Source organism: Sus scrofa, chromosome 9 (genome assembly GCF_000003025.6).
Source record: "Sus scrofa isolate TJ Tabasco breed Duroc chromosome 9, Sscrofa11.1, whole genome shotgun sequence".
Classification (NCBI taxonomy): Eukaryota; Metazoa; Chordata; class Mammalia; order Artiodactyla; family Suidae; genus Sus; species Sus scrofa.
The window spans coordinates 117,213,784-117,227,799 of record NC_010451.4 but is presented as its reverse complement, the minus strand read 5'-3'; the positions used below and the strand labels follow the sequence as shown (position 1 = coordinate 117,227,799).

Genomic DNA, 14,016 nt, shown 5'->3' with positions numbered 1-14,016 from the left:
GACACTGCCGAGGGCTCTGCATGACTCACAATCCAGCCACCTCCATCCGTGTCCATGTCACAGTACACCTGCAGGGGCCGGCTGGCGTCCCCGTGCAGGTAGATGGTGTAGAGGCCACTGGCGACATTGCTGTTCTGCTGAACTTGACTGCAGTCCGAAGGGTGTGGAAAACGGGCACCAACTGGGAGCCAGGCAGAGAGATAGTGTCGTTAGGGACAGGGAGGAGGGGAATGGGGCTAGTTCCCCATTTTAAGATAATTTATTTTGTTGAGAAATTACTTTGGAACCTCCTACCACTTTGCTTCTTCCAACTCTTCACTTCCATCTTATTTTTCTCACTCACTCTGCTCTCATCAAACCCTCCAAATGTACTAGAAACAAGGTCAAGTTCACATCACTTCCTCCTCTGACCCAACCCCCACCCCTCTGCAAATAACACTCCATTTCATTCCCTTCTTTAGTGACTCTACTATAGGATGGATTTCTTTTGAACCATAACCCCATTTCCATTTCCCCATGTCTAAAGAAATCCATAACCCATAACCCTAAAACACGTGCTCTTCCTTGGGCAGCTTTTGGGGCTCCTCCAGTGCGTGTCCTCCACTGCATTCTGGTTCAGAGTGCAGGAACCAACATTACCTGTGGAAAGGGTGGTGGATATACTCCTGCTACGGCGATCACCCTTAAAGGCAACCAAGGAGACAGGTAGGGTGACACCCTGCTCAAGGCCTTGCAACTCAAACCTCTGGTCCCCTCGTCCAAGCTGCACCTCCTACCAAACAAAGGAGACAGTAGACCGTCATTCCTGTATCACCCCCTGCACCCTGGTGTCAACAGCATTCCCTGGTACTAACAACAGAAGCTTTCTCGGAAGGTAGAGTTCGGTTTCTTTGAGGGCTCGGTGGCAATCCAGAACCCCAGCAGGTCCCAGCCTCTCCCCATGGCACTACTGGGAACTCTATTTGGAACCAGCACTGCCGCTGGGGGAGCATCCACTGGGCCTCCTTGGTGACCTCTGCCCCCTAGACACATGCTGGGGCACCAACCACACCCACCGCTGGCAGCAACAGGCTGGCAACACCAGGCTGAGAAGTTAATAGGGAAGGTGAAGCTGGCCATTGATATCTGTGGGCTAGAAAGATGGTTGGTTTTTCCATAACCTTTCTTCTGGATCTGTCTTACTCCCTCCATAAACACAGGGCCAACTTCCTAGAGAGACTGCCATAGCATTAACTGAGATAATGAATAAATCAAAGGACCCTTCCTTCTTTCCTTCCTCCCTCCTTGCCAAGAAGAGAGAATAATAATTTTCCACTGGTGTAAGTTACAAAAATGTGCTGGCCTTCAGATTCCACTCTTAAAATAAGAGTTAATCAGTTTATCCAATAAATATTTAATGACCACCAACCACATGCTAAATTCCAAGCACTTTAGATACAAGGATAGGCAAAACAGACAAAAATTTCCTGTCCTCATGGAGCTAACATTCATTGGGGTAGACAAACAATAAAATAACATGGGGCAGGGAGTTCCTGTTGTGGCTCAGTGGTAATGAGCCTGACTAGTATCCATGAGGAGGCGGGTTCAATCCCTGGCCCTGCTCAGTGGGTTAAGGATCCAGCGTTGCCATGAGCTGTGGTGCAGGTCACAGATGCGGCTTGGATCTGGCATTGCTGTGGCTGTGGTATAGGCCGGCAGCTGCAGCTCCAACCTGACCCCTAGCCTGGGAATTTCCATATGCCCCAGGTGCAGCCCTAAAGACAAACAAAAACAAAAAACCATGACAGTCAGCTGGGAAGGAGAAGGCACAAAGATCAGTCCCATAAAATGAGACCACGTATATGTTGTTCAAAAGGATTTTTGTCCCTTGAACACAGCAGATGATCAATAAGGATCAATGCCTTTATCAGCAGGGTGCCAGGGGACCAGTTATGAGCTGGTTGGCCCAAGGGAGGGGTGGGTGGGGGCAGAAGGAAAAAGACAAGGAGTGTCTGTCCCGTACCTTGACAGTGCCATCTGGGAATTGGTAGGTCAGAATATAGCCATCGATCTGAGCAGATGGGGGTTTCCAGGTCAATACCCCACTAGACTGTGTTACAGAAGACGGACGAAGGTTTTGGGGAGGGTCAATGTCTGTAGATAAAACATCAAGTCATTATCATTTCTAAGGAAGTGAGATAAGTGCACTCACAAACCAGGGGCACTCGGCACACGCTTCCGGGGAAAGACGACCAGAAGACCAGATGGGCGCCCCCATGCCTGGCCTTGGGAAACCACCCAAGACTTTACATACAGCCCTCGGGAAGGAGCCTGACCCTAAATTCACTGAGAAATTTAGGGAAAATGGGGGCCAATTAGGTTGCTTATCACATAACTAAGTAGGCAGCCTTCAAGGCATACCCTGTACAGAACAAGGGAGTGGGGGAGGTGCTGGTGCAAAGGAGGAGAGAAAGGAAAAAAAGGTAGGAGAGGTATGGGAAAAGCAGAGATTTCTTCTGGATCCTATGCACCTGCCCGCTAAACACCAGAGGGAAAGTGTGAGTGCACGTGTGTACCACAGACCCGGAAAACAAAAGCGCCGCAGAAATTCTACTCGGCACCACAATAACTGGTCAGACGGCTCATTTTTTGTAACCAAACAAGATATGAATGGAAATTTCCATTTTGAAAAATCATTATCATAGAAGGTGATTTTAATTTAGAAGTTTCCAAAAAAGATGTCTCCAGGCTATTTTCGACCCAGTAGCATTTCAACTGAGAACTGGATTGCAGTCATTTTAATAGGAATCAGGCAGCTGTTGTTTTGAATTAGGATGTTTTGACAAATTTGGGGTTTCTGTAATATCAGCTTGGTGTGACATTCTAAAGCGCAACATCTGGTATGGATTTTATTCCATCCATCACATGGAAAAACTGGATTTCCTGCCTGCAAAATTAAAGCAAAACCTTAACTCTTTAAATATCTTAAGCCGGCTTCTGCCACCTCTTGGACTGCCCGCCCATCCCCGGGGTTCTGGACTTGAGATGTCTATCTTGGAGTTCCCGTCGTGGCGCAGTGGTTAACGAATCCAACTAGGACCATGAGGTTGCGGGTTCAGTCCCTGCCCTTGCTCAGTGGGTTAACGATCCGGCGTTGCCGTGAGCTGTGGTGTAGGTTGCAGACGCGGCTCGGATCCCGAATTGCTGTGGCTCTGGCGTAGGCCGGTGGCTACAGCTCCGATTCAACCCCTAGCCTGGGAACCTCCATATGCCGCGGGAGCGGCCCAAGAAATAGCAACAACAACAACAACAACAACAACAACAACAACAACAAAAGACAAAAGACAAAAAAAAAAAAAGAGATGTCTATCTTAAGTTATTTCCACATTTCTACAAAGCTGAAGGATAAAATATTATTGACTTTAAAAGTGGAGAAAGTGAAGCAAAGAGAAGATAAAGAAGAGAGAAGAAAGGAATATGAGGAATGGGAAGGGAGGGGGCAGGGGAGGGGAGAAGGGAGGAGGAAGATGCTGGTTGCCTCGGGAGAGCAGCACTGGGTATTAGGGAGCCTGGGATGTGGAAAATAGCTTTTCTTTCAACACATCTTTGTTTAGTTTGGAAATTTTTACTATATGCATGTATTACTTTGTTGATCAAAAACTTCTGTTAACTGTAACTAATAAAAATAATAAAGACATTCAAGGCACTTCTTTTTTTTTTTAAATTTTTTGTCTTTTTTGTCTTTTTGTCTTTTGTTGTTGTTGTTGTTGCTATTTCTTGGGCCGCTCCCGCGGCATATGGAGGTTCCCAGGCTAGGGGTCGAATCGGAGCTGTAGCCACCGGCCTACGTAAGGCACTTCTAACTCCAGTGGCCATACTTGGTGTCCTCAGCCACATGGCGGATGGCCAGGCCTTGCCCAGACTGTCTAAAGAGGCCCACAGACATCAGGGTGGGCTCAGTGATGCTCTCAGGTCCCCCTGAGGCCTGATGCTTATGACACTCACCGAGGCCAGAGGCCTCATCACACATATACAATACAAGAGGTCCAGGCCCTTTTGGTCACCCACTGGAGAGGGACAGTGAGGGCAGGGAGATGCTCTACCATTGTCCCCAGTCTGGTGACAGAAGCAGAAGAGGCGCCTTGCTTCCCTCTTCTCCAAAGTGGAGCTGAGGCCCGAGCAAGTTCTCACCTCCAGAGCCTGGGAGCTGGGCTGGGGGAAGGGGTGGGAAGGGAGGCTACCTGTGCAGAACCATCTTGAAGGAGTCACTCTAGTCTGATGTCACACCTCTCCTCTACACTCTTTCATCTTCATCTGAACAGTCATGTCAACGTATTACCTCCAAAAGGTGGAAAGGGAGCCCCTTTGAAGAATGCCTTCTGGTGAAAAAAAACTGTTCCCTCTGCTCCCCACCAGAGCCGGGGATATGCAAGAAGACAGTCTCCTGATAGGTGTGAAGGGTTCAATGTCCTCGTCCCCCACAGTACCTGTCAGGGCTGTGGTGTCGGCCTTCCTGCTCTCCCGGTCCCCCTTCTGGGCCCACACGTGGACCGTGTACTCCACGCCTGGCCTCAGGCCCATCAGGACGGTGCTGCTCTGCTCCTTCCCCACTGGCACCTCCCTGGTGTCTCCATCAGCAGAGGTGTAGCGCACCAGGTACCTGTCGATGACGGCCTGCACCGGGTCCCAGGAGACGGTGGCCGTGTTCTCTGTTACCCGGGTGGTCACCAGGTTTTGGGGGCTGTCAATTTCTTTTGTAAAAGGAAAGGCTGAATTTTAGAGCCCTGGGAGGACATCTCAGCACCCCATCACCATACACGTTATCTTTATCAATGATCCAATTCCACTGAAAACATTCTCCAGGGAAACAAGCCCCAGCATATTGAGACTGGAAGGAATGAGATTCTCTGCAAGTTAATCAACATGGAAATTTTCTCTGCTTCTAGTTCCCACAAAAATGAAATAAAAATCTCCTGAGCAACAAGATAAGCCACGCAAATGGCAACCAAAACAATCCCTTTTGTTATCGCCGTGGTGGTATCTAGTTATTTTGTTTCACAGAATTTGAGAGCTGAGCAGTCCCATCTTCCAACTTTCTTGTCTTCTATAAAAGAGGAGGAGAAGGGAGACCCAGAGAAATGAAATGACGCATCCAAGTTTCTGCTGTTTTCTTGTGTTAAAACCTGGGCCCTCCAAACAGAAACAGACTCACAGCCGTAGAGAACAGACTTGTTTCCAAGGGGGTGGGTCGGTAGGGGAATAAACGGGGAGTGTGTGGGGGGGGTAGATACAGACTATCACAGTTTGAATGGACAAGCAATGAGGTCCCGCTGCACAGCACAGGGAACTATATCCAATCTCTTGGGATAAACGATGATGGAAGATAATATAAGAAAAGGAAGGTATATATGTGTATGATTGGGTCACTTTGCTGTACAGCAGAAATTGGCACAATATTGTAAATCAACTATACTTCAATTTTTTAAAAATGTAAAAAAAAAAAACTAGACCCTCTTTGCTCTAAATTTTGAGCCCTCCCACCTTCTCAAGGACATTGTTCCCTCTCATTTACCCTCTTTCTCCTGCATCACCCGTCTCCCCTCCTCTTGCACTGTTCCCAGACAAACAAGCTCTAGGATCTCTCATCCCTCTGCACCCTAACGGACAGAGTTCTCAGGAGACTCGTCTGCACATCTCAGCTTCACTCCTCACCTCCCATCACCCCTCAACTCAGTGAAGTGTGGCATTTTCTACAGCACACCAACTGCTTGTCTGGGGCACCCACGATTTCATATTGCCGAACTCAAAGGCACCTGCCATCTGCACCTTGCTTGACCTCTGAACAGCGTTTGGCAGAGCTCAGCCTCTCCCTCTGTCTTGAAACACTCTTGGCTTTGAGGACCAGGCACTCCCCCGGGTTTCTCCTAACCCCTGACTCCCCCTCTTCCGCATCCTTCGTCGGCAACCTGGAAGTGGTAGGGCGCCCAAGACTCTCTCTTCCTCTCTGTCTACAGGCGATCTCACCCCTGTCTGCACCTTCAAATATCAGCCAGAGGCTCACAGCTCCCCTGTGGGGAACAAGTCTGAGCCCCTGACTTGGCTCTGCAACCACATACCCACCACAGTGCCTAGCATGTATTAGACACTCAGTATTTGTGGAATCAATAAATAAGTCACTTGATTAACCAAGGAATCTCACAAGTATCTTAAGCTTAAATGTCTAAAAGTCTTTTTTTTTTTTTTTTTTTTTTTTTTTTTTTTTTTTTTTTTGGCTACACCCATGGTATGCAGAAGTTCCCAGGCCAGGGATCAAGCCTGTGCCACAGCAGTGACCCCAAGCAGGGGCAACACCAGATCCTTAACCTGCTGAGTCACCAGGGAACTCCTCTAAAAGTCTTATAATTAAAGTTCCTCCCCAAATGTATTTATCTCTCAGAAAAAGATGCCCTAGTCCTCTACATTGCTTAAGTCAAAAACATAGGTCAAACTTGGCTCCTCATTTTCTTCCTGCCCCACACCTTTCTCATCCATCAACAAATACTGTCATTTATGCCCCCAAATATGCGCTCAGATACCCCCTTTCTCACGCCATTGCCATCACACTTGTCAAAATCATCACCACCACTCCCTTGACTTTTATTACAGCCTCTTTAGTAACTTCCTACTTCTCCCCTTATCATCTCTCCCATTTATTCTCCTCGCTCTGGCCTGAATAACCTTCTTAAGATGAATATTGCATCATGCCGCTCTTCTACTAATAAACACAGCACATCCCGTATGATCTGACCTGTCCTCTTTTCCACATCTTCTTATGCCACTTTCTCTCCCACTCTCTACGCTATGGCAATACCAGCCTCCTCTCAGTTCTTCAGCCATCATGTGCTATTCCAGCTTTGGGCTACCACACGCATTCTTCCCTCTGCTCCAAGTGGCTACTTTCCCCCAATAGCCATTCTCCCCTTCCTCTGCAAGCTCCTCCAATAGATCTCTGCAAGGATGTAAATACTCTATCATCTGCATTGCCGAATACAGTAGCAATGAGTCACATGTGGCCACTGACCACTGGGAATGTGGCTAGTGCAACTGAGGGAACAATTTTTAAATTATTGTTAATTAATTAAAATTTAGGAGTTCTGGAGTTCCCGTTGTGGCTCAGCGGTTAATGAATCCGACTAGAAACCATGAAGTTGCAGGTTCGATACATGGCCTTGCTCAGTGGGTAAAGGATCTGGCATTGCCATGACCTATGGTATAGGTTGCAGATGAGGCTTGGATCTGGCATTGCTGTGGCTGTGGTGTAGGCTGGCAGCCGTAGCTCCAATTCAACCCCTAGCCTGGGAACTTCTAAACACTATAGGTGTGGCCCTAAAAAAATAGCAAAAAAAAAAAAAAAAAAAAAAAAAAAAAAAGCACACATTTAAATTGACAAATGTCACTAGTAGCCATGTTGGAAAGGAAGTATAGCAGAATGGCAGCTGAGCACATGGCCCTCCAGCTAAAGACTTTGTTTCCCAGTCCTGTCTTAATAGTGAGGTCTGGCACTGTGTCTTGGATCTGGGCAGTGAAATGTGAGAAGTAACGTGTTCAGTGCAGTCATGCTCTTCCCTTTCCCATGCCCCTTCCCACTGGCGGGAGTGGGGATGGGTGACGACCACACAGATACAGGCGACTTTCTAGGGATGGCTGAGCAACAATACAGAAGGAGCCTGGGGCTTCTGAACCATGCAGCTGCCATATCTGCCTTGACCCCTTACATTCTGACCATTCCCCAGGAGAGAAATAAAACCCCCTTCTCGTGGAGTTCCCATCGTGGCTCAGTGGTTAACGAATCCGACTAGGAACCATGAGGTTGCAGGTTCGATCCCTGGCCTTGCTCAGTGGGTTAAGGATCCGGCGTTGCCGTGAGCTGTGGTGTAGGTTGCAGACATGGCTCGGATCTCGCGTTGCTGTGGCTGTGGCGTAGGCTGGCGGCTACAGCTCCTATTCAACCCCTAGCCTGGGAACCTCCATGTGCCGCGGGAGCGGCCCAGGAAAAGGCAAAAAGGCAAAAAAACTAAAACAAACAAACAAAAAAAACCCTTCTCGTTTAAGCCACTGTTATTTGGGTGTTTCTGACAACATGTATCTTAACTGTTACTCACCCCATTCCATTTCCTCCTGCTCTCTACATCCCATTCTCTATATATCTACACACTCTTCACCTCATTTATAGAACTTATCATTATAATTTGTAGTTACAGATGTTTGCTTGTTGTCTATCTTTCACACTGGCCTTAAGAGAGTAGGAAGCCTATCTGTTCTGTTTACCACCGCATCCTAAGCCTGGCACTTAGAAAATGTACGTTAACATTTAGCTGCCTGTTGAAATGAACACAGAGCTCCAGCTGCCAAGGGTAACATTTCTTCCTTTAGACTAAACTCCATCTCTCAAGTCAAACCTACATAAAATCGCTTGCCACAAAACAGTACTTTAACCCAGTGTTTTTAAGCATTTTATATTGGTTTTATCTTATTCCCTATAATTTCCTATAACTGAGAGGCACAGTGATTAAAAACACAGGCTTTGGAAAGGAGTTTTAAGGATTCATAGGACTGTTCATTACTGAGCCTGTTATAATGCTTAGTTCTTTCTTTAGGCCAATTTTGTTTTGTTTTGTTTACAGCAAACTCGCAAAACAGCCCACAGTCCCTGAGGCCACAGGCCCCAAAGCAGCAGTGCCATACCTCAGCAACAGTGCCATAACTCAGCAGCAGTAGACCAGCCCACAGGGATAACCCTAGTTTGTTTTCCTCTTCCCTCCTGTTACCTGTCGGGGCCATGGTGTCAGCCTTCTTGCTCTCCCGGTCCCCCTTCTGGGCCCACACGTGGACCGTGTACTCCATGCCTGGCCTCAGGCCCGTCAGGACGGTGCTGCTCTGCTCCTTCCCCACTGGCACCTCCCTGGTGTCTCCGTCAGCAGAGGTGTAGCGCACCAGATACCTGTCGATGACAGCCTGCACGGGGTCCCAGGAGACGGTGGCCGTGTTCTCTGTCACCTGGGTGGTCACCAGGTTTTTGGGGCTGTCAATGTCTGAAAGGAAAAATGTTAAGAATACGCTATTCACTATTTCTTTAATGACCACACCCTCGGCATATGGAAGTTCCAGGGCCAGGAACTAAATCTGAACCACAGCTGCAACCTACACTGCAGCTGTGGCCATAATGGATTCTTTAACCCACTTTGCTGGGCTGGGGATCAAACCCATACCTCTGCAGCAACCCGAGCCACTGCAGTCAGATTCTTTATTCATTTATAAGCATATGTCAAATGCCACTGTGTATTTCTATTATGAAGAAACACCACTCTGCTCTTCCACACATCATCAATTCTGCCAGTGTCAGAGCAGGGAAACAGAACTTGACCAGCCACAGGCTTAGCAGGACAGGCCTTACATTCCGGAAGAATGATGCTCCATTACCTGTCGGGGCCGTGGTGTCGGCCTTCCTGCTCTCCCGGTCCCCCTTCTGGGCCCACACGTGGACCGTGTACTCCACGCCTGGCCTCAGGCCCGTCAGGACGGTGCTGCTCTGCTCCTTCCCCACTGGCACCTCCCTGGTGTCTCCATCAGCAGAGGTGTAGCGCACCAGGTACCTGTCGATGACGGCCTGCACCGGGTCCCAGGAGACGGTGGCTGTGTTCTCTGTCACCTGGGTGGTCACCAGGTTTTTGGGGCTGTCAATGTCTGAAAGGAAAAATGCTGTTCATTATGAACTATTTTATTTATGGCCAAATCCTCGGCATATGGAAATTCCAGGGCCAGGAACTGAATCTGAACTACAGCTGCAATATACACTGCAGCCATGGCAACACTGGATTCTTTAACCCACTTTGCCAGGCTAGGGATCAAACCCATACCTCTGCAGCAACCTCAGCCACTGCAAGTCAGATTCTTAGCCCACAATATCATGGTAGGAACTCCAAATATGCACTATTAATAGGCCATACAGTGCAGAAGCTCATGACCATTTTGCTTGAGGGGACACCCTTTCACATTCGGTTTTTCCATCTTCACACTCTAACTGCTCATGGACATACATCACCTCTCCCCAGGCAGACTTTGACCCCTCAAGGAGAAAGCACAGGAGACCAAAATCTGAGCATCTACATTATTTCCTCTACCAAGAGTTTAGCAAGCCAAATGTCTATATTCATTTATAAGCATATATCAAATGCCCACTGTGTACAAGGCACGATGCCAGGCAGTGCACAGGGTCCAATTGAAGAAGACATGGTCTCTGCTCACAAGCAGCTCATCATTTTATTTCTAGCATCATGTTAAGGAAGAACTCCCACTGCAGACCAGAAGATTCTACTGGCCAGATGCAAATGTGAGCTCCCAGAGGAAGAAGGCCATATTCTATTTCCCTGGGGGTCCCCACGGTCTAGTAGAGAGCAGGGCCCATGGAAATATGCCCAATACATATTGTTAAATGCATCAGCAAAAGTAAAACCTGGTTTAATATCCTTTAGCATATCACAGATTCACCTGTAATGCTGCTTTGCTGGCTAAACCACTGTACAGAAATATAATCACACATCTCTTTCACAATAAGATGAGATTATACCTAGAACTTCAGACCTGAAACTACACAATATTGTAAATCAACTGTACATCAGTTAAAGAAAAGAATATAACATAAATGTTATTTTCATCCTCAAAATTAGAATTATCATATGAAAGCAGGAAGGTAAACCACACATATCTACTGGATCTGGTGGATGTAAAGTCTACTTTCTTAAAGTTGAATTTTGAACATTTTTTTTTTTGGTCTTTTTTGTCTTTTTTTTAAGGCCACATCCACGGCATATGCAGGTCCCAGGCTAGGGATCTAATGGGAGCTAGAGCTGCCAGCCTACACCACAGATCAAAGAAAAGCCAGATCCTTAACCTACTGAGCAAGGTCAGGGATCAAACCCGCAACATCATGGTTCCTAGTGGGATTCGTTTCCGCTGCGCCCCGATGGGAACTCCTGAACATACTATTCTTAATTTTAACCATATTTGATTTTCCTTTCCAGTTTCCAATCACAAACTCTACAGAAGACTCTCAACACCATTGGCAACAAAAGAGTCATGCACTCGGAGGAGCAGTCATAGCAAAACCATGGCTGCCAGGTGGACGTGACTTGTCAAGAAGCCAGTCCAAGGGAAGTGAGGGATGGGGTGTGCAGTCTATTATGAAAGAACACCACCCTGCTCTTCCACACATCATCAATTCTGCCAGTGTCAGAGCAGGGAAACAGAACTTGACCAGCCACAGGCTTAGCAGGACAGGCCTTACATTCCGGAAGAATGATGCTCCATTACCTGTCGGGGCCGTGGTGTCGGCCTTCCTGCTCTCCCGGTCCCCCTTCTGGGCCCACACGTGGACCGTGTACTCCACGCCCGGCCTCAGGCCCATCAGGATGGTGCTGCTCTGCTCCTTCCCCACTGGCACCTCCCTGGTGTCTCCGTCAGCAGAGGTGTAGCGCACCAGGTACCTGTCGATGACGGCCTGCACCGGGTCCCAGGAGACGGTGGCTGTGTTCTCTGTCACCTGGGTGGTCACCAAGTTTTTGGGGCTGTCAAGGTCTGAAAGGAAAAGGATGATCAATAAACACTATTAACAGAATGAGATCTTTCGGTCTTGATGCCGGGGAAGAGGCAGTCTCGGTTCTAACACTTTTCCATCTCCTCTGAGGATTTTCAGTTGATTCATGGATATAGATCTTCTTGCCATAGCCGGACTCTTTGGTCCTCAAGGAGGCAGCACAGGACAGTAGAATGGGCACTGGATCCAGAGTCAGCGGAGCTATTTCCATCCCAGCCCAGAGCAGCAGAGCAGAGGGGCAGACAGAGCCCTGGGCTGGAACCAGGAGACCAGGGTTCTAGGCCCAGCTCCACCATCAGCCAGGGGTGGCCCTTGGCAACTCTGCTGCCTCTGGCTGCGTCTCGACTCCTCATTTGTAAAATGTGGGCCTTGACTAATAGATTTTAATATATCATGGTGTCCCATGAATATTCCAGAACTCTTACTCCATGAATCATCAGCTAACTTGGTGACTTATAGAAACCACTCACTTCTCTGTACTTGAGGTTTCTCAACTGTCAAATGGGGATACTGACTCCTGCCCTGCCCACTTCAACAAATTCCTCTGAGTACCAACCAAAGGAGGAATATAATTCTCAGGCACGGCTGATAGGAATGTAAAATAGTGCCACCATTCTGGAAACAATTTGGCAGTTTCTCCAAAAGTTAAACACGGAGTTACTATGTAACCCAGCAATTCCACTCCTAGACATATAGCCAAAAAAACTGAGAGCCTATGTCCACACAAAAATGTGTACACAGATGCTCACAGCATCATCGTTCACCACAACCCCAAAGTGGAAACAATCCTAATGCTCATCAAGTGACAAACTGATAAACAAAATGTATTAGATCCATGTATTATTTGGCAATAAAATGAAGTATTGACAGAAGCTACAACATGGATAAACCTGGAAAATACTATGCTTAGTAAAGGAAGCTAGTCACAAAAGGCCACATTTCAGATGAACCTATTGGCATGAATGTCCAAAATACAGAAATCTCTAGAGACAGAAAGCAGTGGTTTCCAAAGGCTGGAGGAAGCAGGGATGAGGAATGACTGCTAATGGGTACAGGTTTGGTTTTAGAGTGATGAACACATTCTGAATGACATGGTGATGACGGCTGTGCAAATCTGTGAATATACTACAAACCACTGAACTGTACACTTTAAAAGGGTGAGTTTTATAGTATGAAAGTTACAATTCAATAAGTTTGTTCTTTAAGAAAGAGAGACGGGAGAGCTTAAAAAATTAAGAACTGCTATTATATAAAAGTACAATATTTGGATCCTCAAAACAAAGCACAGAGTACTCAAAAGAGGATTTATCAGAATTCCCTTTGTGACTCAGTGGAAATGACTCCAGCTAGTAACCATGAGGTTGTGGGTTCGATCCCTGGCCTTGCTCAGTGGGTGAAGGATCCGGCGTTGCCATGAGCTGTGGTGTAGGTCACAGACGTGGCTTGGATCTGGCGTTGCTGTGGTGCAGGCTGGTGGCTACAGCTCCAATTTGACCCCCTTGCCTGGGAACTTCCATATGCCATGGGCACAGCCCTAGAAAGGAAATCAAAACAAACAAACAAACAAACAAAAATGAGGATTTATCCACTAGGAAAGCGATAACACTTCCTTGTTCCAAAGAGATTATAGCAAAAACCATTTCCCTAAAGTACTTAGTTCACAGACCTAACATGTGGTTTCTATTTTTTTTCCCCTTTCAAGAAGAAACATGTAATGACTGATGACAAAGAAAATACACAATTGGAGAAGAACAGTGGGTACATAAAACCAAGCATCATTTATCTTTACAAGATCAAAGTATGAGGCCAAATTATGAGCTCCTTATTTTGATATAATATGTAAAAAGGAAGTGAGGGATGGCCTGTGGTTTGACAGAAATGTACTATCCTGCTTTTCCACACATATCAATTCTGCCAGTGTCAGAGCAGGAAAACAGAACTTAACCAGCCACAGGCTTAGCAGGACAGGCCTTACATTCCAGAAGAATGATGCTCCATTACCTGTCGGGGCCGTGGTGTCGGCCTTCCCGCTCTCCCGGTCCCCCTTCTGGGCCCACACGTGGACCGTGTACTCCACGCCCGGCCTCAGGCCCGTCAGGATGGTGCTGCTCTGCTCCTTCCCCACTGGCACCTCCCTGGTGTCTCCGTCAGCAGAGGTGTAGCGCACCAGATACCTGTCGATGACGGCCTGCACCGGGTCCCAGGAGACGGTGGCTGTGTTCTCTGTCACCTGGGTGGTCACCAAGTTTTTGGGGCTGTCAAGGTCTGAAAGGAAAAGGATGATCAATAAACACTATTAACAGAGTGAGATCGTGTGGACTTGTTGCTGGTGGTGAGCCAGCTCCCTGTTCTCATAATTTTTCTCTCTCATATGTCAGTTTTCAGTTGTTTCATGGATGGAGACC

The 14,016-nt window shown here is 47.4% G+C and overlaps 1 protein-coding gene across 6 annotated transcripts in view; it reads right to left on the bottom strand.

Annotated features, from left to right (window-relative positions):
- The window catches only part of TNN (tenascin N), a 69,299-nt gene that overhangs the window by 16,242 nt on the left and 39,041 nt on the right, over positions 1-14,016 (bottom strand). For 2 of the 6 annotated variants that reach the window (XM_021063658.1, XM_021063659.1), the window contains exons 10-17: positions 13,613-13,876; positions 11,329-11,592; positions 9,439-9,702; positions 8,787-9,050; positions 4,467-4,730; positions 2,003-2,133; positions 640-772; positions 30-181 (exon numbers count right to left, since the gene is read on the bottom strand). In XM_021063658.1, the coding sequence (XP_020919317.1) occupies positions 30-181; positions 640-772; positions 2,003-2,133; positions 4,467-4,730; positions 8,787-9,050; positions 9,439-9,702; positions 11,329-11,592; positions 13,613-13,876 (1,736 nt within the window). The remainder of the gene's footprint in view (positions 1-29; positions 182-639; positions 773-2,002; positions 2,134-4,466; positions 4,731-8,786; positions 9,051-9,438; positions 9,703-11,328; positions 11,593-13,612; positions 13,877-14,016) is intronic. The other 4 variants (XM_021063660.1, XM_021063663.1, XM_021063661.1 and 1 more) reach the window with 4 other exon arrangements.